The sequence below is a fragment of the Sus scrofa genome, chromosome 7 (genome assembly GCF_000003025.6).
Source record: "Sus scrofa isolate TJ Tabasco breed Duroc chromosome 7, Sscrofa11.1, whole genome shotgun sequence".
In the NCBI taxonomy this organism is placed as follows: Eukaryota; Metazoa; Chordata; class Mammalia; order Artiodactyla; family Suidae; genus Sus; species Sus scrofa.
In genome coordinates this window covers 98,606,244-98,632,943 of record NC_010449.5, presented here as the reverse complement: position 1 = coordinate 98,632,943, position 26,700 = coordinate 98,606,244, and the positions used below count along the sequence as shown (strand labels likewise).

The 26,700-nt window shown below is 50.3% G+C and overlaps 1 protein-coding gene across 3 annotated transcripts in view; it reads right to left on the bottom strand.

Annotated features, from left to right (window-relative positions):
- Positions 16,464-26,700, bottom strand: part of JDP2 (Jun dimerization protein 2) — a 42,095-nt gene continuing 31,858 nt past the window's right edge. For all 3 annotated transcript variants that reach the window (XM_021099535.1, XM_021099533.1, XM_021099534.1), the window contains exons 3-4: positions 26,130-26,234; positions 16,464-17,638 (exon numbers count right to left, since the gene is read on the bottom strand). In XM_021099535.1, coding sequence (XP_020955194.1) covers positions 17,453-17,638; positions 26,130-26,234 — 291 coding nt within the window. In that variant the 3' untranslated portion in view covers positions 16,464-17,452. The remainder of the gene's footprint in view (positions 17,639-26,129; positions 26,235-26,700) is intronic.

The window sequence follows — 26,700 nt, the reverse complement described above, 5'->3', positions numbered from 1 at the left end:
CATGGTTCCTAGTCGGATTCATTAACCACTGAGCCACGATGGGAACTCCTAAGTGCCACCTCTTGAAGGAAGGAATATCAAAGGATTTGTGGATATATTTTTATTGTTATTGTTATTATTATTATTATTTTGCTCTTTTTAGGGCTGCACCCACAGCTTATGGAGGCTAGGGGTCAAATCAGGGCTACATCGGCCAGCCTACACCGCAATTCGGGGTCCCAGCTGCACCACAGCTCACGGAAACACCGGATCCTTAACCCACTGAGCGGGGCAGGGATCGAACCTGAACCCTCATGGATACTAGTCGGATTCGTTCCTGCTGAGCCACAATGGGAACTCGTGTGGCTATATTTTTAAACCACCACAGTCTGCTGCACATTCAGCCTTGACTGTAAGAACTCTTGGTGTCCTCCTCTCTTTTTTCCCATCTGCTGGCTGAGTGGAGAGGACCTTAAGGTCCCAGAAGAGGAGAAGGGCACTAGACAGACGGAACCCGAATCCCGGAGCAGCGCTCCCCACTCTGCAGCCACGTGGGCTTAGAAGAGGGGAATCGGACTGTCCTTACTTTAAGCTATTGGGATTTGGAATTTATTGGTCACAATAGCCAATTAGCACATAAAGTAGGCCATTTGCTTTGCTTTTTCCTTAGGCTTCTGCCTGTGGGGTGTATGTTCTATCAGGAAGAGTCTACTTTCAAGATAATAGAATTGCTTTAGAGAAAGATTTTATGGTGCAGAGAGATGGAGCTCCCCAGGGAGAAATAGTCACATTCCTTGGAGGAAAAGGTAGGAGAATTGAGAGGCAGAAAACCGGAAGACAGGGGGTCCCAGTGCAGGCACAGAGAGCTGAAGGGAAGGACACTTTACGGGAATCTCTGGTGAGCACAGCAAAAGCCTAACGGGAATGCGAGCATCTGAGCTCAGCAGTGCCACACACGGAGTCCTCATTCTCTTAAAATACAGGGAAAGAAGACAGGAAAGACAGATCAAGAAGATTAAAGGAGGCGTTCCTGTGGTGGCTGGGTGGTAGCAAACCCAACTGGTGCCCGTGAGGACACAGGTACGATCCCTGGCTTCCTTCAGTGGGTTAAGGATCCAGGTTGCCGGGAGCAGTGGTGCAGGTTGCGGACAGGGCTCGGATCCCGAGTTGCTGTGGCTGTGACAGGACTGCAGCTGTAGCTCTGACTCAGTCCCTAGCCTGGGAATTCCATATGCTGAGGGTGTGGCCCTAAAAGGCCAAAAAAAGAAGAAGGGCAAAGGAAAGTGACCGGGATCCTCATTTGAGAGCCAGATGTTATCGAATTAAACATGATATGTGCAGACATGTATGTGTGAGCACGGTCGCTGTGGCCAGATTTATTATCGCCATGGGGACAGATGGGAGAAGTAGCTTACATGCTCTCAACACGGGAAAATTGAATAAGTACATTCATACATATCACGGTGTATTGTGAGGGTTAATTCTAGTGGGACTGGAATCAGCACAGGCTGATTTATTGAAATAAGAGACGGTCATGCATAGCACAGACCCCTGGTCGAGTCATGAAATGTACTTATCAACAGTGTTGTTTTGTAACCATGGGTCTGAGGCGTTTCGGGGTGGTTTGTACCAGCTTGTCAGCAGGGTTTATTTTTATTTGTCCTTTGTTCATCATTGTTTGTTGATGACGGTGAAATTGATGATTTGCTCCTGTTTTTGGTGAGCCCCCTGGTGGTCTCTGCTTCTAGTAAACCAGCAAGAAATATGCCTACATGACCAGCAGGGTACAAGAAGTCCCAATGGGAGCTCCCCTTGGGGTTTCCTGGGTCAGAGGTGTTTTGTGACACACCTGCGACCCAAGAGAAAAATGTGTCTGGCCTGGCTCTTACAAAGGGAGGACAGTTGGACCTTACACCTGGCCTCTCGGAAGCTCTTGCCGTCTTACTTTAATGCTTTTAACACTTTTTGTGCAATAAACTGTAGATTTGCAAGCATTGTCAATTGGATCCTGAGGTTCTTCTTTAACAATCAAACTCTGCCTAATGATCCCTGGTAGTGTCTGTGGGGTGGTAACAGCCACAGTTTCCAAGAAAGAGTCAGACCCATGTGCAACCCGAAGAGAGGTCCTTAATGTAAGTGAAATAACAAGTTGTAGACTCATATGTCAAAACACGATTTCATCTTTTTTTTTCTATTACTTTTTAGGGCCACACTTGCAACATATGAAAGTTCCCAGCCTAGTGGTCACATTGGAACTGCAGCTGCCGGCCTATACCACAGCCACAGCAACACAGGATCCAAGCCACATCTGCCACCTACACCACAGCTCATGGCTACGCCGGATCCTTAACCCATTGAGCAAGGCCAGGGATCGAACCCACATCCTTGTGGATACTAGTAGGGTTGGTAAACTGCTGAGCCACAATGGCAATTCCCTCACTGTTTTTTTTATGTGCGATGCCAGGTAGGTAGATAGATAGATTGGTAGACAGACAGAAAGATACAGATATAGATATATAGGTGTAGATATAGATATATTTGTAGCAACTTAGGGGGGAAAAATCAGAAAGCATACACATCAGTTTATAAACAATGGTTACCTTATGGGAATGTGGTAAGTGGGGAACGAAATATGCTAGAATATCTACTTATTACTTTATGTGATTTTTTAAAAATATGGAATTATAAATCTTTTACTATTTTTTTTTTCTTTTTAGGGCCACACCCACAGCATATGGAGGTTCCCAGGCTAGGGGTCGAATTGGAGCTGTAGCTGCTGGCCTATGCCACAGCCACATTAATGCAAGATCCAAGCGGAGTCTGTGACCTATACCACGGCTCATGGCAATGCCAGATCCTTAACCCACTGAGCAAGGCCAGGGATCGAACCTGTGTCCTCATGGATGCTAGTCAGATTCGTTAACCCCTGAGCCACGATGGGACCTCCACTCATTTCTTTTTATTGTTAGCTAATATTCCATTGTCTGGACGTGCCACAGTCTGTTTAGCAGTCCCTATTGAAGGAAAGCTGGAGTGCTTTCAATTTTTGGCAATTGTGAATAAAGCTGCTCTAAACTTTTGGGTGGACATTTTTTAATTGATTTGGGTAAATACCAAGGAAGGCAATTGCTGGAATGCAAAGTGAGAGTATGTTTAGCTTTGTAGGAAACCATCAAATTGTCTTCCAAGAGGCGGTATGGTTTTGCATTCCTGCCAGCACTGAATGAGAATTCCTGCTGCCCCAGGATTTGGTGTGGCCTTTGTTTTGGATTTTGGCCATTCTAATAGGCGTGTGGTTGTATCTCATTATTATTTTAATTTATGATTCTCTAATAACATACATGGGGGGCATCTTTTCATATCCTTATTTATCATCTGTTTATCTTCTTTGATGAAGGGCCAGTTGAGCTCTTTTGCTCATGTTGGAGTTGTTTGTTGACTTATTGTGAGTTTTAAGAATTCTTTGTATATTTTGGATACAAGTCTTTTCTCAGATATTTGTTTCACAAATATTTTCTCCCAATCTGTGGCTTGTCTTTTCATTCTGTTCATTATAGGCCATTTTTCACTTTGTGTTTTTCAAGTAAATGTTCACATAAAGAAGACGAAGGTGAACAGGAGCAACAGCCTCTCTCTCCCTCTTTTTTTTTTTTTTTTTTTTTTTTGGCCATGCCCATGGCATGCAGAGCTTCCTGGGCCAGGGACGGAACCCACATCACAGCAGCAACACCACCAGTCCTTAGCCCTCTGAGCCACCAGGAACTCCTAGTTTAGCCTCTCTTGCCTGGCCAGATGACTACTACTCATGCTAGGGAGGAGGAATCCACGCCTATGTGTTATACTTGTAAACAGTTTCTGTATTTCTGTAACTAATTGAGTAAATCCCATTCATTGTTCATCTGTAGTTTATGATTAAAAAAACTCCCCCCCCCCTTTTAAGACCTATTTAAAGAACTGCCATCCCATGTGCAGGAGGGGTAGAAACTGTTTATGGTCAGCTGTTCCTTGGTGGGGTGCCTGACCAGGCACAGAGTCCAAGTGAGGGGTCGCCTGTCCCTCTGCCTACCTGATGCAAAGTGGGGGTACCTGATCAGGCCCCCCAAGTCAGTTCCCCGAGAAGCTGAACTTTTCACTGGCGTTTATTTCCTGAGACCCACGGCCGTGACCTTGGACTCCCCTCCCCTCCCTTTCTAATGAGGGAAGGGACTCTCTCGAGCTCAGACTGGAAGCTTAGACATGCAAAGATTCAGCTACTTGAAGGAAAAGCATTGGAGGGAAGTCTCTCCTGATTTCCCCTGTGCCTTCAGAGGAAGAGAGCTTTTTTTTTGAAACCCTGTATAAAGACAGAGAGTTGACAGGCTCTGGTCCCTGGGCCCCGAGGAGGTTTCTTCCCAGGCGGTGTTATGCAAATCCGGCTTAACACAAGGGTGGATGAAACTATATTCCAGCAAAGCCAGGCGGGGAAGGAGAATTAATTCCCTTCACATTTGGGCTATAAATACCACCATAAATAGGGCTGGAAGGGGAGGACTGGGGGCCTCTGGGCAGCTTGGATCAGCTGTGAGGCCCACAGCTGGCGTGTCAGGGGTCCTTCTCACAGGGAGGACAGAAGCTGGCGCGGAGCAACTGGAATGGGCACCAGTCGGAACAACCTACCTGGCGACATGGCCACTACTGCCGGGCAGCTCCTTGGTCACCAAAGGGAGGTATCTACGAGAGGGTTGAGAAGAAAGGGTCCCTGCCCTGTTGCCTGACCATCAGGGATCAGAGGGGCCACAGGACTGCTGTCAAAGATGAAAACATTGGAGTTCCCATTGTGGCTCAGCAGAAAGGAATCTAACTAGTATCCATGAGGATATGGATTCGATCCCTGGCCTTCCTCAGTGGGTTAAGGATCCGGTGTTGCTGTGAGTGGTGGCGTAGGCCGGCAGCTGTAGCTCTGATTCGATCCCTAGCCTGGAAACTTCCATATGCCGCAGGCGAGCCCCTAAAAAGCAAAAAAAAAAATAGTACATTGACAGGGGAACTACCTTTGGGAGAGCAAAATGGTGAGATAGTTACCAAACCAAGAGGTTTGCCCAAATGGGATATAATTTTCCCTCAAGAAAAAAGAGCACAAGCCAGAGAGTCACCTGACCCACAGTAGAATCTCCCTACCTGTTGCCCTCGATCTGCCTCGGCCACCTCCCCAAAGGACTGGGGCCTCCCTAAAGGTAGGTTTTCATCAGGTCCATATTTGTCTTCCAGCCTGGCTCAGTAAAATGTCTGGATTGAATCCAGTGGTGCTAACAGCCTCAGTTTCCTCATCATTAAACTGGGACTTAGGAATTTCCGTTGTGGTGCAGTGGAAAGGAATCTGACTAGGAACCATGAGGTTGCGGGTTTGATCCCTGGCCTCGCTCAGTGAGTTAAGATCCAGCGTTGCTGTGAGCTGTAGTGTAGGTCACAGACGCGGCTCAGATCCTGAGTTGCTGTGGCTGTGGTGTAGGCCGGCAGCTGTAGCTCTGTTTGGACCCCTGGCCTGGAAACTGCCATAGGTCCTATGCTGCAGGCGCAGCCCTAAGCAGAAAAAAAAAAAAGATATTAAAATTAAAATTTTGACTGCAAGACCAACGCACATACATGTGAGGCCACATCACCATGTGCCGACCTTACAACTTGCAGAGAACCAGTTTCAAGGTGGCTGGACCTTTATCCAATCTGCGAACAGAAAAGGGACTCCAGGCATGGAGGCTGGGAAAAGCATTTGTAGAGCCATTTCTTTGGGGAAAACTGCTATGGTGCCTGGCCCTTGCTCTCCTCCAGGACGCAGGAGGGCTGTTGCTTTCTTTCCCTGAGGCCAAGTGAAGTGGGGGCAGCCTTGGGGCCCCTTGAAGAAAGGTTGTGCTGGTCCAGGTCTAGACGCCCCGGTGTCTCCAGGCAGGACACGAGGGTCAGCTTCCTCAGGCTGGTGCGCGCTGGGCAGGCCGGCCTGGGTCTGTCTGACAAAGCCAAGCCATCCGGAGGATCCTGGGACGAACCAGCAAGAAGCTGCAGGTGAGAGACAGTTTCCTGGGCCTCAGGAAAGTGCTTCCTTCAAATCCATGTGCCCAAGTGAAGGGACGTGAAGGAGACGTCCCTGGAGACAGAAACCTCCGAAGAATTCACAGAAGAGCCTATAGAAGAAAGAATCATCTTTAAAAAAAAAATTTTCCCCCTTTTTAAAGCTACACCCGCAGCATAGGGAAGTTCCCAGGCTAGGGGCTGAATCGAAGCTGTAGCTAGCTACACCACAGCCAAAGCAATGCGGGATCCAAGCCACATCTGCCACCTGCCCTGCAGCTTGTGGCAACACCAGATCCTTAACCCACTGATCAAGGCCAGGGATCAAACCCATATCTTCATGGATACTAGTCAGGTTCTTAACTGAACCATAGTGGGAACTCCAAAAGAGTCATCTTTAAATATTTGCCACGACCTGAATGCCCAAGGCCAGCTTAGAGCCCTCACCGTTTGTAGGTCAGTAGGCCATTCCTACCCCTTCACCACTGCTCCCACCTCCAGCTCCATCCCTGGGAGGGGCCAGAAACTGGCCAATCAGCTTCTCCCTAGAAGAGAGTCAGGCAAGGAGAGAGATGGAGAAGAGACATCCATCCGTCCAGGGTGCGGGCTGTCGGCCTCAGCAGGCCTGTGCTGGTGAGGGGAGACGACGTGAGCAGGTGAAGTTTGGGCTTTCAATTTTTTTCTCAGCCTGGACCTTCTGTTCAGGTGGAGGCTGCGAATGCCGCAGGACTATCTCTTACCTGAGAGCCAGAAGAAAAGTTCCAGGCCTGATGGAATTTGCACCCAGGACAAAAGGAAACTGATCCTCACTGGATACATTTCAAAGAGACCTTGGGGATAACACACTGAATTGTATTTTAATTTAGCTTGAGTCAGAAGAGCCAGCACCAAGTTCTCATGTGACTCAGCACGTTAAGAACCCGACAGAGTCTCCGTGAGGATGCGGGTTCGATCCCTGGCCTCCCTCAGTGGATGAAGGATCTGGCATTGCCACAAGCTGCAGTGTAGGTCGAAGATGCAGCTTGGATCCCACGTTACTGTGGCTGTGGCTGTAGTATAGGCCAGCAGCTGCAGCTCCGATTTCACCCCTAGCCCAAGAACCTCCATATGCCACAGGTGCAGCAGTAAAAAGGAAAAAAAAAAAAAAAAAGGCAGCCCCTATGGACCATCAGACTCTTAGCCTCACAGGGTCTGCCAGGCTAAATTAAAATGCAGCTTTATGGAGGCAGAGTCCCAGGTGCAGAGCAGTTGGTGCTGCAGCCTGGTCCTCCTGAGGAGCTCTCTCTTGCTCCAGGTCCCACTCAAAACTAGCAGCTTCCAGCCCCTGAGAAGTGGGTTGGAGCAGCACTCCTCAGTGAGGAATGCATGTTGCCTCCAAACTTCCAAGTGGTCCGCTAGGCCCTGTGCCTCTTTCTCAGTGGTGATGTGTAAAATGAATTTACCCATCATTTATCTTGAAGGGGATGCTCCCAAATGCCCCAGACCTCGGGACCACTTAAAACCCCATCCACGAGGCAGCCTCTGAATCCTCATGGGGCTGCTTTCCCGTCTTCCCCATGCTCGGGTGCCTTCCTAGGGCATCTAGATCACTGCCCACTTCTGCTCTGCGCATCCTATCAGCACCGTGCCCTCAATGTCATGGAAGCAGCTGGATTCTCTGGAATGACAACAGGCTCCAAGCGCCTGTGGATTATATGCTGATGGGGGGCAAGAGAGTTAATAGAGCCCTTGGGCTAGAGGGTAAGTGGGCATGTCTGCCTTTTCTCATGTGAAAGCGAGCTAGTTTTGATTTTCTTACTACCAGAGGTACGTAGAATGCATTTACCAAATGCCAGGGGCCGTGGAACCTGTTCTAATAGTGCTAACACCTCAAGCACGCGGCAGTGAGAAGGACCACTGCTTGGTTAGGTTTGCAGGATCCACCATCACTCACCGTCGTGCTTCACAAAGATCAAACGTGTGAATTCTGCAGGGATATGACAGGTAGGGACTGTCCCCACCACCTTGCCTGCTCTAAGTCTTGGCTGGTGGTGCTGTTCTCTGCAGCCACCCCAGGATAGAATATTGTTTCTGATTTGCTCTCTTGGCTGGGGGTCGTGTAGTTTCAAGCCCTTTCATTCAGCTTTTTCCTATCAAAGCCTTCTTATTGGGCAGGGGCTGGGAAAGACCCCAGGGAGGGTCTGTGACCCATGGAACCCACTAGCGGCACACTGGGGCCACAACATCTTAGAGGTCCTGCCTCCACAAACCCATCTCCAGCCAGAAGAGCCTCAGAGCAGGTGCCCTGGTATCAATGTCATCTCATACCCTTAGTTTTAATGGGGCTGTGGGGTTCAGTGGTCCTCAAGCCATGTGAGAATTCCCCCTTCCCCAGTGCATAGTTACCTTTTAGGGAAGGATCAGAGAAGGGTTTACTGAATATATGTGATAGGAATCCAGGGTTTTTCCCCGAGGGCACCCAGCCCCCTTCAATCGGTGGGCTCTCTGCGTCTGCGAACTAGAAAGTACATGAGGCCCTTACTGCCTGTGGTACCAGTTAATTGCCTTCACCTGGCCTCTACCACTGGGCATCCCATAATCCCATGTAATACTAGGGATCTCCTGCTGTCCAGCCTGGCCTGCAGAGGTGGCCAGTTCAGGGCTTCTCCAGGACACCAGCAGCCCCTCTCCAGTACCTCATCGCTGCCTTAGTGACACTTCTCTGGCCTTCCTGAGGATCATGGTCAGGTGACAGGGCCCCCAGGCTCACATCACAAATCCATCTGAGCATGGCCTCCTCCCTGGACCCCCTGACCCTTCTTTAATTCTCTGCCAAGGCAGTTCCAGCATCTCCACCTCGTTTACTGTAGGTTCATGTCATGCATAAGCCACAAGGAGCAATATGGGCCATGTATTGATACATCCCAGGTGTCAATGACATGACATTGCACCTTGAGTCACTGGAGAGTGTTCTTATGGAATAAAATTATCCCCTTCCCAGACTCACTCTGGCCCCCTTTGGTCCAGCACCCTCGAGACCCATTCATTCTCATGGGCTTTGGCTGGTGCCTGCTAATACAGAGCGGCCAGGTCCCGTGGTTCCTTCAACAGATGAGTGGTTTCCTGCTGGAGCGGAGACACTCTTTCTCCTGTTTCTCTGCCTGGCAGTGATGAGGGTGGCAGAGGTGGATGTTGAGGGTAAACATGAGCTGCAGAGCATCTACTTCAAATGCAATCTTTGCATGGCCTCCCAGCAAGGCATAGGAGGTGGGGGGCTGCTTTTAATGGCAGGGGGCTGCTTCTGCAACCCCAGAGGGCTCAAGGGGTTCCAAGTGTTCACGAATCTCACTTATCCAAATGCCCCATTTCAGGTCTGAAGGCCCTCCATCTTCCCCTTCAAGTGTCCTGACTTCGATATTGAAAACTTGTCAAGGGCAGACACTGGGTCTCCTTAATGGGTCCACCACCCTTACGCTTCTATTCTGGGCCTGCTTCTCCGCACAGTGCGCCCTGGGACTGGAAGAGACGAGTGTTTCCTTAAATATTACCAGAGACACACTCTGGTTTTCACAGCGCATCTTGTGTTTATCACTGCCTGAACTAAGTTTTGCGTTTTCTTTTTCCGAGGTTTCCAAAATGGTGAGCAAAAGGCAACTGCCTCCGACATGGCTTCCCTTTCCCCCCTGGATCACACCTCAGTCCACACCGGAGAGTCTGAGTAACGGTGATGCTCAGTAGCTCGGGGATTGTCCTCACCCAACCCACCATCACTGCCGTCTCACTGGCAGGTGCATTCAGCTCTAAATATACCATCCCAGGATTCCTATTGTGGCTCAGCAGAAACTCTCCACCTGACTACTATCCATGAGGATGCAGGTTCAATCCCTGACCTCGTTCAGTGGGTTAAGGATCCAGCATTGCTGTGAGCTGTGGTGTAGGTTGCAGACGTGGCCCAGATCGGGCACTGCTGTGGCTGTGGTGTAGACCGGCAGCTGCAGTTCCGATTCAACCCCTAGCCTGGAACCTCGGGTGTGGCCCTAAAATTTTTTTTTTAAATAAAAATAAATAAATAAATGTGCCATCCCAAATACTCTGAGAGTCTGATTTCTAGGGCTACTTCTTTTTTTTTTTTTTTTTTTTTTTTGGTCTTTTTAGGGCCACACCCTAGGCATATGTAAGCTCCCAGGCTAGTGGGTGAATCAGAGCTGTAGCTGCTGGCCTACACCACAGCCACAGCAACTCAGAATCCAAACCACACCACGGCTCATGGCAACGCTGGATCCTTAACCCACTGAGCAGGGCCAGAGATCAGACCTGTGTCCTCATGGATGCTAGTCAGATTCGTTTCCACTGAGCCATGAAGGGAAGCCCTAGGGCTACTTCTGATACCAACTGTTTTCATCTGTGTTCCCCCCAAAGCCGAACTGGAGACAAATGCTTATTCTTTTTTTTTTAAGTTTATATGATTTTTGTTTTTTTCCAGTATAGTTATTTACAGCGTTCTGTCGATTTCTACTGTACAGCAAAGTGACCCAGTCATACCTATACATATGTATATATATTCTTTTTCTCACCTATACATATATCCTCCCTCATGTTCCATCACAAGTGACTGGATGTAATTCCCTGTGCTATACAGCAAGATCTCATTGCTTATCCACTCCAAATGCAATAGTTTGTATCTATTAACCCCAAACTCCCAGTCCATCCCACTCCCTCCCCCTCCCCCTCCCCCTTGGCAACCCGATGTTTGTTCTTATGCTTATGCTCAGGTAGTTTATTTAGGAAGTGAAGCCACGGAGCAGAGGGGTTAACCAGGGAAGGAGAGGTAACCAGTACAAAGCGCACGATTCAGCTGGGCCACCTCTACAGGGCCGTTCTCTAGGTCTTGCTTATCCTGCAAGAACTTTTGAGGAATCTTAGGAAACCCATCTCAGAACTCTCCACCTGGAGAATGAAAGGGGAGGCATTTATCCTCTGGCCCCTCCTCCAATTAGTCAAAGGAAGCGTTGGCAGTCCCGGATTTCCAAGTTGCATATGTGTCAGAGCCAACGGGGTGACCCATGAATGTCCACAGGACAGAAGTGGGGTTGCATCTGTGTGAAGTTGCTCTCGCTGGTTCAGAACGGGTCACGCGACTGGGCTGGAGTCAGGGAACTTAAAATGGGGCCCAAACACGTGCCCAGTACTGTCCACCCAGGTGGCTGTCCTTGAGTGCTAACCCTCAGAGCAAGAGAAGCGGATGTTTAAGTGTGACTTCACTGCAAAACTCCAAAAGCACTGGCAGTTGGGTCTTTAGGATTCACCTCAGAGCCAGTTTAGGAGCTAAATGAGAAATAGTCTCTTATAATATTTAATTTTTAAGCCAAAACAGTGTGCCTGGATTCATTAACCTCATCATTGGCCATAACTTAGTTCTTATTAAAGAAAATTTGCCAGTATGGAGAACAAGCTCATTTCAAGATGACAGAAATGCAATATGAAAGATTGACATGGATCTCATTGCTTTATACTTAACCACACCTTATATGAAACGTGTGTCTATATATCTGTGTGTTGTGTATGTAACTGTCTTTGTCTCTGTCTATATTGTATCACATACCTGAGTATATCTGCGGGTTCATGTGTGTGTCTGTGTTCACCGTACATTTGTGTGTTGTGTGTATTGACCATCTGCCATGTGTCAAGCACTGGGGGGTGCCTGTGGAGACTCCATCCTTATGGCACTTACACAGAAAACTGCCTCTCTAGCCAGGGAGTGAGGAGGGCTGTGGTTAAGAATCGCCAACTCAGGAGCTCCCATCGTGGCTCAGCAGTAACAAACCTGACTAGCATCCATGACAACTCGGGTTCAATCCCTGGCCTCACTCAGTGGGTTGAGGGTCCAGCATTTCTGTGAGCTGTGATGGAGGCTGCAGATGCGGCCCGTATCTTGCATGGCTGTGGCTGTGGCCAGCAGCTGTAGCTCTGATTCGAGCCCTAGCCTGGAAGCTTCCATAGGCCACGGGATGCAGCCCCCCAAAAAAAGTTGAAAAAGAAAAAGAATCTCCAACTCCTGGAGTTCCCGTTGGGGCTCAGCAGGTTAAGAACCCAACTAGTTTCCATGAGGATACAAGTTCAATCCCCGGCCTCACTTGGGGGGTTAAGCATCTGGCGTTGCCACAAGCTGTGGTGTAGGTTGCGGAGGCAGCTCGGATCTGGCATTGCTGTGGCTGTGGTGTAGGCTGGCAGCTGCAGCTCCGATTCAACCCCTGGCCTGGGAACTTCCATTGGCCGCAGGTGCAGCCCCCCAAAACAAAATACCCTCCAACTCTTAAGTTCCTATTGTGGTAGTCAGAATATCGGTCTTCCAAAGATGAAATCTGTGATTATGTTATGTCACATGGCAAAGGGGGAATTAAGATTATTAATCAGTTGACCTTAAAGTAAGATTAGCCTGCATTATCCAGGTGGGCCCAATATAATCACGGGGGTCCTTAAAAGACGGAAGGGAGGGGGCAGAAGAGTCAGTGTCAGAGTGATTGTCGAAGAAAGACCCAACCGGCCAGTGCTGGCTTTGAAGGTGGAAGGGGCCATGAGCCCAAAGAATGTGGGCAGCCTCCATAAACTGGGAAAGGCCAGAAAACATTCTCCCCCAGAGCCTGCAAAGGGAACACTGGCCTGCTGGCATCTTGATTTTTTTAACCTGGTAAGACCCATTTGGGACTTCTCCCCTCCAGAATGAGATATTAAAATGTGTGTTTTAAGCCATTAAATCTGTGATAATTTTGTTATAGTAGCAACAGGAGCCCCATACACCTGTGAAAATTGGGTTCATGTCTTTTTTATTTTTTTTGTCTTGCCTTTTCTAGGGCTGCCCCCGTGGCATATGGAGGTTCCCAGGCTAGGGGTCTAATCAGAGCTGTAGCTGCCGGCCTACACCAGAGCCACAGCTCACGGCAACGCTGGATCCTTAACCCACTGAGCAAGGTCAGGGATCGAACCCGAAACTCATGGTTCCTAGTCGGATTCGTTAACCACTGTGCCACGACAGGAACTCCGGGTTCATGTCTTTCAAAGACTCCCCCTTTGCTTTAAAGCTGGTGGAGTTGCATGTCACACAGGGGTTGAACTGAAAATTCTGTCGTGAGAAAAGGTAGAGTCCAAATTAACCTTGACCATGACTTCCATGGCCCATTATGTATGTAGAGAGCAGGATCCAGGGCCCACTGAAGTGTGCAGATCAACCCTCCCCAAGGTGCCCTCACCCTGGGGCTCCTTCACCCCAGGCTCATGGATTATTAACTGGAAGGGCCAGCGGAACACATCACACGCTCTTTCAATCGCCTTTTTCTCCCTCCAGGCGTGCAATTAAATTTGCATAAATTCAAAGAGCATGTGCTGCAACTCCATTGTAATTTCAGATTTTGTTTTTATTTCCCGGGTTTGCCAAGGAACGCCTGGAAAAACAAACCCTTCTGTTTATGTTGTTTGTAGCGTGTTCTTTTTTTATTATGAAATCTATCAGGCATACAGAGAAGCGTGGAGAAAGACAACGCGCATCACCCACGTCTGACATACTCTAGCATCATTCTATCTTTGATTCCGATTTTTAAAAATAAGTGAAATGTTTTACCTGTAGTGGAAACCTTGTGTCCTCCTTACCCTTGCAGAGACCTCCTCAGCCCCTTCCTCCCCACCCCCACAAGTCAGCCCTGGTACTCACATCAATACTGTAGAGCATCATTCCTATGCATGCTTTTATAGCTCTAATACCCAGATCTGTGTGCACCATAAACAATAATTGTCAATTTACGCGTCTGGAAATATTACATATACGGTATACTGCATATGTCCTCCTGCAACCTGCTCCCTACCCTCCAGGACCATAACATATTTCTGAGGTTTACCCCCACTGATATCTCTAGCTCTGATTCTTTTTTTTTTTTTTTTGGCCACCCTGCAGCATATAGAGTTCCTGGACCAGGGGTCAGATGCAAGCCACAGCTGGGACCTACACTGCTGCTGCAGCAATGTGAGATCTTTTAAGCCACCGTGACAGGCCAGGGATCGAACTTGCATCCTGGTGTAGCAGAGACGCCGTCGATCCCGCTGTGCCACGGCAGGAACTCCTCTGATTCATTCTTTTTAACTGAGTAAGACTCAATTTTATGAAAACGCAATTTGTCGGAGTTCCCGTCGTGGCTCAGTGGTTAATGAACCCGACCAGGAACCATGAGGTTTCGGGTTCGATCCGTGGCCTCACTCAGTGGGTTAAGGATCCGGCATTGCCATAAGCTGTGGTGTAGGTTGCGGAAGTGGCTCGGCTCCTGCGTTGCTGTGGCTGTGGTGTAGGCTGGTGGCTATAGCTCCGATTGGACCCCTAGCCTGGGTACCTCCATATGCTGCAGGTGTGGCCCTAGAGAAGACAAAAAAAAAAAAAAAAAAAAAAAAGAGGAAAACACAATTTGTTTACCTGCTATTTGTTTATAGGTATTTAGGTTGTTTCCAACTTCTGTTACAGACAAAGCTTCAGTGAACATGCCTGTGTTTTTCCTTGAACCCCTATGCTACGGCTCCTCCAAGATGTATACCCAGGAGGGAAATCTCTATGTCAAAGGATATGTTTAGTATTAGTGTCACCAGTTATCGCCAAATTGCTTTACATAAGAGTCACACCAATTTCGCACTGGCAGTGTAGGAAGTTCCCTTTAATCCTAATCCTGACCACCACATAGTATCTGCTGCCCATCTGACGGCTCACGGGTCTTGTCCTTCCCAGGCTGTCCCGTTGATTCTCACAGCAACTCTGGGCAGAGGTGGCACAAGTTTTATTTATGACCACGTGGCAAGAGGGCACAAGAAGGCTCAGGGAAGAGACGATGAGCCCAACCCTCTGGGCTGTGGCCATTCTGGAGCCAAACAAACCCAGGAGTCATGGATCCCAGGTATCCATCACCATGGGAGCCGGATACATGGCCAGAACACAAACGCTGCAGCCACCTTTGGAGAACAAAAGATGTTCAAGTCATTTGTCCTATGAGGTAAATAACAACTGTCCACGCAAACAGAGGGCAAGATAATTACCATTTCATGGAGCTTTGTATTTCACAAAACACCTGTATATGCATTCTGCATTTGACCCTCACAACAACCCCTTAGGAAAGGCTTGAATTATTACTGTTCTCACTTCACAGACCAGAAAAGCGAGGCTTGTGGCTAACCAGTAGAAGGTTGGATCTTGAACCTATTTGCCTTTAGTTTATTTTGCCTTGGCTCCTGTCCATCCTAGAAAGCCTCGTTCATGATTGGAGAAGCAACCCAAGGTCACCGCTGTCCTTGACCCGAAGCGTCACCATCAGCAACTAATTATCTAGCCCCAGTGATGGAAGAGAGAGAGCACACAAGTAGAAGTTAGGAGAGTGGGGTTCAGCCTCTGATTCTGCCTGCTTTCAATGGGGCAAATGTTCATCTTTGTCAACCTCAGTTTGCACAACAATACAATGGGGCCAAAACACCTTTCCCACCTACCTTATAGAGCTGGAATAGTAGACGCGGTAACATGCATGAAAGCACCTGCAAACGTCGTGGGCCAAATAAGTTTGTTGCTGTGGCCCTGAGCTGTTCTTGCTCTACAGGGTGGATTTTCAGCTGGGAAGGTGGGGTGTGGCTGCATCATCCACACCATTTGCTCACATCTCTGGTTCATTCCACCATCACGGCACAGCCCAGAATCCCATCCAACACTCCCAGAAACTAGCTCTTGTAACCATGGCCTCACTGGCCTGTTCTAATCAGGTGACATATTCCCCCACGGGGACACTCACACAGTCAGCTGGCCACAGGTGGAGAGTCATGGGCCCTTGCAAACAGAGTTCAAACATCAGCTCTGCTCCTTGCTAGCTGGGTGACCTTGGATGAGTCACTTACCCTCTCTGAGCCTCAGTTAAGCCATTTGTAAAATGGAGATAATAATGCTGATTTCATGCTGTTGAGAGAAGTAAACGGGACTGTACACGCTGCTCCCCCAGAACGAGGGGTGGAGGCAAGTTTAAACTCCCTCATCTATAAATGGGACAGTAGCTGCTCCCTGGCAAGGCTGCTGTGAAGGCGAACAGAGACGGTGCACGGAGCAAGCATGGGGTTTAGTTCATGACTGTCAGCTCCGTGAGTGAGCGCAGGGCTTAGGTTTGATTTATTCCCCAGCAACCATTCAGCGCCTTGTCCACTACCTGGCAGACACGGGCTGGAACACAGGAAACAGTCGTTGAGTGAATAAACTAAGTATTGCAGATTTCTTTAACATCTCTGAGCCTCGACTTCCTCATCTATAAAATGGGCATATAAATACTTACCCGGGGGGGCAGTTGTGAAAGCCAAGGGCCCACAGCCCATGGTGCAAACATCCTCTGACACCGCACCCCAGGAGGCCCACCAAGAGTGCCTTGGCCCCCGTTCCTTAGGCAGACACCACAAGAGGCGGCTGGGTAGGTAAGAGTAAGGTTTACTGAGCGATACAGGACTGAGTACTATGGAGGGTTTACCAGGATGGAAATGCACCCCACTCCCGCCCCGGCCACCCCAACACCCAGAGTCTACAGTACTTAGGAGTTACACACAACTGCCATAACTGCTGGATATCTGTTCGTAACAAACAAACCATAGCATATTTATACTGTATCACATCGAGTGATTATAGAAATCCATATATATATTGCTTGTATAAAATCTTTTTTTTGTAAAAAATATTAAAAAAAAAAAAAAAAAGAAAGAAAGTATAAAAAACATGTGCAGTTGAAAGCCCTGCCAGGACAGCCAGTCTGTAAACATTCAGTGAGTATGTGCTTTGGAAGGGCGCCCGCGCCTCGTGCCCACAGCAAACTCCAGCAGGGCCAGCGAGGGTGCACTCCGGCTGCCGCTCCAGGCCGGGCCGTGCTGGGCCCCGCATCTCGGCCCTCTCTGGCCTCGCATCAGGGTCAGGGGTCAGGGCTGGGGCAGCCAGATGGCAGTGTCACTTGGTTCCATCCTCGACGGCATTTTGGTTGCAACTCATGGCTTTTCCTGGCTGCTTGGAGGTCCCTGGGGTGGGTGCTTGGTGCAGAGGCCGGAGAAGTGCCCAAGGCTGCCTAGGTGGGCATCTCTTCGGCCCAGGTGCCTCGGTCCCACCTCTTTTGAGCTGGGCCCCAGCAGGACAGCCCCACCCGCGAGTCTACTTTGGTCTCAGCGCTTGGTCCTTCTGGGTTTCGTCAGCCTGCTCTTCCCCTTGTGTGGCTGATCTGAGTTTCACAAAAAAAAAAAAAAAAAAAAAAAAAAAGAAAGAAAAAAAGCCCGGCCGATTACTGGCTGTGCTGAGCCTCATTGTAAAGTTTTTCACGCACCAAGGCAGGGCCCTCGGGTGCCCTCGTCCTCCTCCCTCTTGCCATCTCCTCCTCCTCTTCCTGGTCCTCCTCTTCCTCCTCCTCCCAGCCCAGGGTCACTTCTTCTCTAGCTGCTCAAGTAGCGGGTTGCCTTCCGACTCGGGCGTCTTGACGCTGTCCGTCCGAACGATACAGGTGGGGCGATGCCGGTTCAGCATCAGGATGAGCTGCTGCCGCTCCTGCTTGAGCTCCTCGATCTGGGTCTTCAACTCCGCATTCATGAGTTCCAGCCGCTCAGACTCCTGAGTGCAAAAACAGAGACGTGGTTTTTAAGCTCTCTCTGGGGACCAGCTCCGGGTAGAGGCTCTCCTTCTGAGTAGGCACAGGGCACTCCGGGCCGGCATCTGCCTGGTTTCTGCCTGCTAGGTTCCCACTGGAGGAAGCACAGAATCTGCTAGTAGCCCCATTCCCCTCTCCCCCTTCCCCGCCCCCCCATGCCCCTGGGGGTAACTGGCTTTCTTTAGGCCTTGCCCATCACTCCTGTGAGGTTGGCCTGTCCTGCTAGTGCGCTGAACCCAGGTTATACCCTGGGGCCAGTCTGGCTCATATCTCACCTCTCTTCCTCCACTCAATCCACTCCAGTCACAGTGGCTTCCTTGCTGCTGCTCAAATATCCCAGACACTGCCCTGCCTCAGGGCCTTTGCACAAGAAACAAAGGGTAGGAGAAGAATGGAGGCCAAGTGGATCCAGAACAGGTGCACAGAGGGTCCACAGAGGGGTTAGAGTTGGCCCACGATGACGGTGCAATGGCAAAGTGCTTTATGTTGATAAATGTACAATAAGGACATTCTGGAATGTGGAATCCGTGAGTCCAGTACAGTCATATAATTCCTCCTGAGACACGTGCTTCCTGGTTCCTAGTCTGCAATTATTTGAACAGCTTCTTCCTTATCGGCTGTTATCTAGAAGGTTTGCCCTTTGGGAGGCAATCAATAGTTATCCTTCTGGATCCAAAAGGGGTTTTCTGGGGGGTTTTTTTGTCCCGATTTTTTTTTTTTTTTTTTTTTTTGAGAGCATGACAGAGCTCTAAGTGAGGGAGGGTGAGAGGGAACATCGGTGAAGTTTTAAATAGGCCTCAGGTGAGATTTCCAGAGACCTTCCAGCTCGGTTGGGGAAGCTCCAGGGAAAGGAAGGAATGTGACTTGATTTGGGGGATTTACAGGTGCATGACATGGAATGGGGGGGGCCTACCAATTCAAGGCTCAGGGAGTCAACACAGTAAAATACAGAAGCCGCTGAGTGATTTTCTTGGGCTCTACCTAAAACCTTAGAACCGGTTTGAGGGTTGGAATTTACTCAAGGGCCAGCACAGTTGAGACCAGTGTTTCTGAACCAGAAGCAATTTTGCCTCCCGGGAGACATTCGACAATGTCTGGCGACATCTGGCTGTCACGACTGGAAAGTGGGTGCCCCTGGCATCCAGCGGGTAGGGTTCAGGGAAGTTCTAAACATTCTTTCATGCTCAGGACTGCGTGGCAAGAACTGTCTAGGGGCCAGGGCTGGGCCACCTGCGTCAGATAAAGAACGGGCTGTGCTTGCAATGGACTGTGAGTTACCACTCGGCCTGGCGGCCTCCCTCGGGTCTCGGGGCCCTGGGGCGGGGGGAGGCTCAGGCAGGCTCCAGGGCTGCTGTCTGACTGACTTCTTCCTTGTGCTCATCTCTGTGGGAGTGCCTGGGGAACTCGGAATTGCTGAGATGTGCAGTCCTCGTGACCAGACACGGAGGGAGAACAGCCTCAGAAAAGGAAAAAGTGCTCAGGGGGAAAATATTAAAAGCCAGCCATGGCAGCTCAGGGTTCAGCAGAACAGGGCAAGCCAGGGAGGCTGGCCTGGGCCACTGCTCTTGAAATTCCGGGAGAAGTGCGTCTCTGAGGGTCAGGAGAGACCCCGTGTGAAACCACGAGTCTGTGACCCATCAGTCTGGGCAGGTTGGTGCTAATCTTAGCTGCCTGCTCACTGGGTCTACAAGCTGGTGACCTTGGGAACATTTCTGACCACCCAGTTCTCCCCAGCCAAGGTTTCAGCTCCAAGTTCAAGTCCTCTGAGCCTCTGCCTCCGGGAGTCTCAGTTCAATACCCCCCTCCCCCAGGAGTGTTTGCAGAGGACCTGCTATGTACAGGGAATGCTTTAGAGGGTCCAAAGGCCCATGAACCAACACAGGTCTCGTGCAGCTTCCACTCTAAGGCGAAGAAGGGTCCATACAGCAGGGCAGAGCTTATCAGGTGCCCATCAGCCATCCAGGGTCCAAAAGACCTTGAAAGAGTAGGTGACATGGCCGGGGCTGACCTTGCTTTTGAAAAGTGTGTTGATTCTGGTTAAGGAGAGAAAGTGGGTGTGGGGGGCATCTCAAGAGGACATAGACATGGGAAACTTGAGATGTGTTTAGGAGATAAAAGTCCTCCACGGGAACCATAGGTCACTTCAGGACACTGTAGGGCACACATCTGGGAAGGCGGGTTGGGAGCTAGACCCGGAAGAGCTGGTGGGGGTTAGAAATAGAGTCTAGAGCAAGTTTCTTCACTTCTCTGAGCCTATTATCTCCTCTGTAAAAAGATGATGATGGTGGGGATTAAATGACTTCACGTGGGAAAAGCACTTCGTAAATGGAAGGCTTGGGGAGGCTTACGGACATTTTTCTTTAAGCTATGAGCAAGAGAAGAAGGATGAAGAGGAGGAGAGAGGAGGAGAAAACTTGGCAAGTCTTGAAACTGCCCGAATTTGAAATATGGGAGGTGGAGAAGAGAGCTGTCCTGAGCCTTGGGGAGGGTCCGAGCAAGGGAGAGGTGGGGGCCGTTCTCGGGGGAGCGCGAGGGACGAGTTGGGTTGGACAGTGAGTGGAAGTCAGAGCAGGAAATGCAAGGGGCAGGGTCGGCCAGGCAGCATCCAGCTGCCCTGCACACAGATCCTCGTCCTTGAAAAGACTGCAGGTCAAAACCACCTCCCACGTGAATATCTGTATCACACAAAAAGACCAAGTGGGTGTGGGGTCACCTGCTTCCCAAGCATTTATCTGAAAAACAGCATGCCAGATGAACACATACAGGTGATCCTGTTGTGACTCAGTGGGCTAAGAACCTGACATAGTGCCCATGAGGTGGCAGGTTCAATTCTTGGCCTTGCTCAGTGGGTTAAGGAGCTGGCATTGCCACAAGTTGCAGCATAGTTCACAGATGCAAAGCAGCAGGTGCAGTGGTAAAAAGAAAAAAATGTTTGAGTTCCTCATGGAATGTCCTGAACTCTGACAGTCTGGCTGTAAGGCTGTAACCAACTGCTTTTTTGGTTTCTTTTCTTTTGTTTTATTGGTTGGTGCTACATAGCTATTTACTGTGTAGGTATAAGTTGAGTGCAGCAGAATCTTTTTTGTTTGTTTGTTTGTTTTTTGTTTTTTAGGGCTGCACCCACAGTATATGGAAGTTCCCAGACCTACAACACAGCCACAGCAACTCGGGATCCAAGCCGCGTCCGCACCACATCTCACGGCAACACTGGATCCCTAGCCACTGAGCAAGGCCAGGGACTGAACTCGATTTCTCATGGATACTAGTCAGATTCTTAATCCACTGAGCCACAGCAGGAACTCCCCTTTTTTTTCTTTGCTTTTTTTAGGGCCGCACCTGCAGCATATGGAAGTTCCCAGGCTAGGGGTCAAAATCGGAGTTACAGCTGCTGGCCACAGACACAGCCACAGCAACTCAAGATCTGAGACGCTTCTGTGACCTACACCACAGCTCACAGCAATGCTGAATCAACGACCCACTGAGCGAGGCCAGGGATCAAACCCGAATCCTCATGGATACTAATCTGATTTGTTTCTGATGTGCCACAACGGGAACTCCTGGGCAGGGAGGGGAATCTTTAAAAAAAAAAAAAAAAAGTAATTGTAAGAAGTGGTTTGTGGTTTTAGAACAGCAATTATCTGACCTATTTTCCTAATTAATTCAGGACCGCAGGCTAGGATCTTCACACCTTAATTATGAAGTGAATGAAGAGTTCCCATCATGGCTCAGCGGAAATGAATCTGACTAGAATCCATGAGGACACAAGTTCGACCCCTGGCCTTGCTCAGTAGGTTAAGGATCGGGTGTTGCCATGAGCTATGGTCACAGACACAGCTCAGATCCTGAGTGGCTGTGGCTGTGGCTGTAGCTGGCAGCTACAGCTCCTATTCGACCCCTAGCCTGGGAACTTCCATATGCTCTGGGTGTGTCCCTAAAAAAAACAAAAGAAAAAGAAAGACAAAAAAATGAGTCTGCTTGCATTTTTATCATTTTGCCTCTAGTAGCTACTTATTGTCCTAGAGAAAATGAAACCATTTGTTGTTTCAGAATGAATTAAGTGAAGGTTCTGTCTCCTCCATGGTAGTCAGCAAAGCAGCAGAAAAAACTCAGGGTGAGGGGCTGGGGGTCCTGGCTGTGTACCCTTGGCCAAGTCACTTTCCTTCTCTGGGCCTCAGTTTCCGCTGAGAAAATATAATGATTGGTCCAGGAGACTCTGAACGTTAAGATTCTCTGACTGTATTACTTTATTTTTTTCATTTTTGGGGCCACACCAATAATATCTGGAAGGTCCCAGGCCAAGGAACGACCTTCACCATAGCAGTGACCTGAGCTGCAGCAGGCACAGTGCTGGCTTCTTAACCCACTGAGCCACCAGGGAACTCCTCTGGCTCTGTTATTTTTAAAAGTTACCCTAATGCACTTAAAATAGAGTTCTACTTTCCAACTCTTTCTATGAGAAAAAAAAAATTAAAATCAACTATAATGAAAAAATAAAAATCATTAAAAAAAGAAAAATTTAAAAACTTGGTGTCGCCTTCTGAGCCTAAAAGCCCTGTCTGAATGAAAATCTTGACTCTGCCACTTGCCAGCTATGCTTCTGTGAACAAGATTCCCAGTTCCCTGAACCTGGGCAACCTGAGTAGCATGCTGGGCAGCAGAGGAAGCTCTGGGTTCTCGTCCTGACCCAGCCACCACGAGCAAAGTTTAACCTGGAGCAAACTTTAACCCGTCCGAGTCTCAGAATCCTCATCAGTGGAAGGGGGCTGCCTTGCCTCCTCCAGAGTCTCTGTGACCGGCAAGGAGAGAATTGCTGTGAAGAGAGAGGGGCACCATGGCAGCATGTTGCTGCTACCCACACACAGAGGCTGGTGGTACAGTAGGAGGAGCCTGGTGCCGCTGCTCCTGAGTGCAGACAGCAGCCATACTGAGGTGGCCCCAGGGCCTGCAGGGTGTGGCTCTGACCCATCCACAGGCCTGCCTCTTGCTTCCTTCAGATCCAGGCAGGTGAACTCTGAGATGCTATAAGAACCTCCCATGCTGGATCTGAGTGTCCAAAGGTCAAGGATGGAGTTCCGGTCGTGGCTCAGTAGTTAACGAATCCGACTAGGAATCATGAGGTTGCGGGTTTGATCCCTGGCTTTGCTCAGTGGATTAAGGATCCGGCGTTGCCGTGAGCTGGGGTGTAGGTCGCAGGCGTGGCTCGGATCCAGCGTTGCTGTGGCTCTGGCGTAGGCTGGCGGCTACAGCTCCGATTAGACTCCTGGCCTGGGAACCTCCATATGCCGTGGGAGCAGTCCTAGAAAAGACAAAACAAAAACAAAACCAAAAAAACCCAAAGGTCAAGGATGGGAAAGTGACTTTTTGCATTATGTATACACGCAGGTATACGTGTGCATATGTTTGTGTGCACCTTCATGCACACACTCAGACACACACATATCCCTGTAAATATTTGACCTGCTCAAACATAAATGACCAGAGAATCTCCCATATCCTTGGGCACTGACTGTCCACATCCAGCCTCTGTTTCCAAGGCTAAAGGGAAACAGGGGAACTTGGAGGGGTGTGTGTGACCTGCTCAAACCTCCCTCCTAGACCCCGAGGCCATATACTTCTCTTGGTCCACAGAGCTTTCCTCTCTCACTAGGACAACACCACAGTCACGTAACTCATCTTCCCACTCGATTCTCAGCTCCCCAACCTGTGCTCCAGCTGCAGCCACAGTGACCTGTTAGGGGTGGGTCTCTCCTCCCCAAACCTTCCCGTGGGTCCGCATGCCCACACACGTCATCATCCTAACAGGGAGAGAAAAAGAAGGTGCTATTTATAATTAGGCCAGGGAGGTCCCATCATGGCGCAATGGGAACAAATCCTACTAGGAACCATGAGGTTGCGGGTTCGATCCCTGGCCTTGCTCAGTGGGTTAAGGATTCAGTGTTGCCGTGAGCTGTGGTGCAGGTCACAGACACAGCTCGGATCTGATGTTGCTGTGGCTCTGGTGTTGCTGTGGCTGTGGTGTAGGCTGGCAGCAAGAGCTTTGATTCGACCCCTAGCCCGGGAACTTCATATGCCTTGGGTGCGGCCCTAAAAAAGACAAAAGACAATAATAATAATAATAATATTATTATTATTATTAGGCCAGGAAAACAGGCATCAGCCGGGATGGAAAAGTCATCAGTCAGGATGGCCCCAGAAAACCTAGCGCTGGGATCTCCTGACACATGAAGGACCCGGAGCCCCATTCTCTCCTTGGACTCAGAACTCCAGTCACACTGGCGGTCTCTTTGATTCTCTCACTGCATCCTTAAACCACACCTCTGGCCTTTGCTTCTGTTGTTCATGGTAACTCCTCCAGCCCTGTCCTTCCCCACGTGGGCTCCTGCTCCTGTTTTATGTCTCAATCAGCAGTCTTTCCACAGCCTAGACCCGGATCGTCTGTTCTCACAGCCTGCCAGGCTTGCCCAACCTAACGCTCAGCACAGCTCCCGTTCCATTTTCCGCCTGCTGCCCCGGGGCGACATCGCCTGCGGGCACACCGCGTGGCGGGCACTCACTCCACACTGTGGACGGTCGGGGCAGAGAATGGATGGATGAATTCCGGCTCCACTGCACGCTTGCAGTGTGACCTTGGGCAGGTGACCCGAGCTCTCCGCGCTACAGGTCCATGTCTAAAACCCGGATCATCAGTGTCTAGCTCTGTGGAATGCGGGGAGATTAAACGAGATAATGTGAAATGCCTGGTGCACCGTAGGTGCTCAGCCAGCGTTGCTAGAAGGTGCGGAGACCAGCCCCGTTCATTTGGAGCAGTCACTGCCCTAGTGTTGCTGGTGTGCGTCCACTTGGCACAGCTTGCCTGCTGGCTGGCTGACCGGCCCTGGAAGGCAGGGATGGGATGTGAGACTTCTCTGTTCCCTGCCGTGCCTCACCCAGCTCCGCAGGCACTCAAGGGCTGGAAATGAGGTATGTGACACTCCATCCATCTTAAAGGCCTATGTGAGACCCGTGTCTAAGAAATTTCTTGAAAACTTCCTGCCTGGTGTTGGTCCACCATCTCTTCCAAGGGGGTCCCAAGCCCCAGGAGTCTCATCTTGCCTGTACTGACCACTTCCCTGCCATAGATGCTCACAGCCTGGAAGTGTACACACGCTCCCACCATGTGGACACCCATGACCTCACATTTGCTCCGTCTTGTTGCAAGCATGGAAAGAGAGCCCTCGATTCCCCAGGGTCAGGGAACACCCAGGCCAACCCAGCCTTGGCTCTCCAGCTCCCATAGGACGGACCACGACTGGCACAGGGCTGGGCACTCAGTATGGGCTTCAAATGACCTGTCTACAAACCCACCAACGAGCAAAAGAGTGTACCAAGGAATGCACGAACCCATGAGTGAATGAATGAAGAGCCAGCAGAGGAGAGTGTTGCGGGTGGACGCTTTGAAGTTGGCCTCAGGCTGAATCTCACTTGGTGGCTGAGGGACCTGGGCAGGTTACTTAACTCCCTGTGCCTTCCTTAGCATCCCCGTCTGCAGTCCAAGAATAAGGGAGGCACCTACCCATACGGTTGTTGTAACAATAAAATGAGATAACATACAACTGCTCTTCGCACAGGGCCCAACTTTACAAATGTGAGCAACTACTGTTAACTGTTGCAGACCGTAGAAGGGAGCCCAGCCCGTGAGGTTATTATACTATATTGTTACTGTTGTGATGGAGAAATGAACAAGAGATTAAGGCTGGGGAGGCCGGGGACCACCGGCTTGGACGCATTGGCTTTCCGGTCACGTTCCCTCCCAGCCATCGACCATGTCTGGAGGAGCAGGGGAGGCCTAAGAGAAAGAGCACACCCCTGTCTGGCACATTCCAAATGAAAGGGCAGGGACGTGCTCGGAAGACCACAAGGCCCCCTCCAGTGGCCTTTGGAATCAGAGCGACCTCTGGTCCCAGGGGCAGCAGCCAAGAGCTCAGGGTCATCTTCAGTGGGGCTGAGGCCAGGTAGCGGGGAGGCAGGGCGGGAACAGCCTCCTGCACGTGAGGGAGGAGCTTGTCTCCACTTGGCCCCGGCATCCACGGCCCACGTGCATGGAGCCATCACCTACTTCATTTGCACCCGTGCCAGACAACTCCGGAAGCTCTCGGTGCACCAGCATGGGTGGTACCAGTTCCGGGCATCTGGGTCAGTCAACACAAGGGTCTAACCTCAGTTAGAGGCGGGGACCTTGGCTCCACCCACCGTCTCTGGCCTTCCAGGGATCTGGGCTGCCCCCTGGTCATCTGGGTTTAGGGAGGGGGCATTGGATAGGAGGCAGGGAGGAGCAGAGGGGTCAAGGCCACCTGGGCGGATGCCAGCGAGTCCACGCTGTTTCTGCAGGCATTTGAGGGTGTCTCCCAGGCCAGGAGCACACAAGCTGCCAAAGAACAAAGGCCAATACCCCACCCCGGCCACTGCCTGGCTCACCCGCTGCAGAAACTCCGTCCGCTCCTTCTTCTTGTTCCGGCATCGGGCCGCCGCGACTTTGTTCTTCTCCCGACGCCTTTTCCTCCGCTCCTCTTCCTCGTCTAGCTGCGAGGGCAAAGAGCCACTGATGAGACACTGGTGTCTGAGGACAGGGACAACCTAACCCATAGCCCCAGGGAGTCAGCCACCCTGCCAACGGCCGGCCTCTGGGCAGGCGGGGGGCCCTGATTCCCAGCCAGCCCGGTGAGGCTCCGGGAGCAGGTGCGTCCCTGGGAGGAGCCAGTGCCCCAGGAGGGCAAGGCCTCCTGGGTTCTGCCAGAGTTCAGGAGGCCCAGAGCCTGGCAATCTCCTCACCCAGAGGTGACACCCAATGGGGCGGTGGTGGTCTGTTCCCTTGCCCAGCCCCACCCTCTGGGCACTATTTTCCAGGCCAGCAGCTCCCAGGCACTTCCTTTCGAAACACATGGGGCAGGAGTGTTGCTTTCACCTTCCGCCTCCACCCACTTTCCCTCCCTGAAGCGCCTGAGTCTTCCCTCAGGTCTATCTCCTGGTGATGGGATAGTTTCCCCCA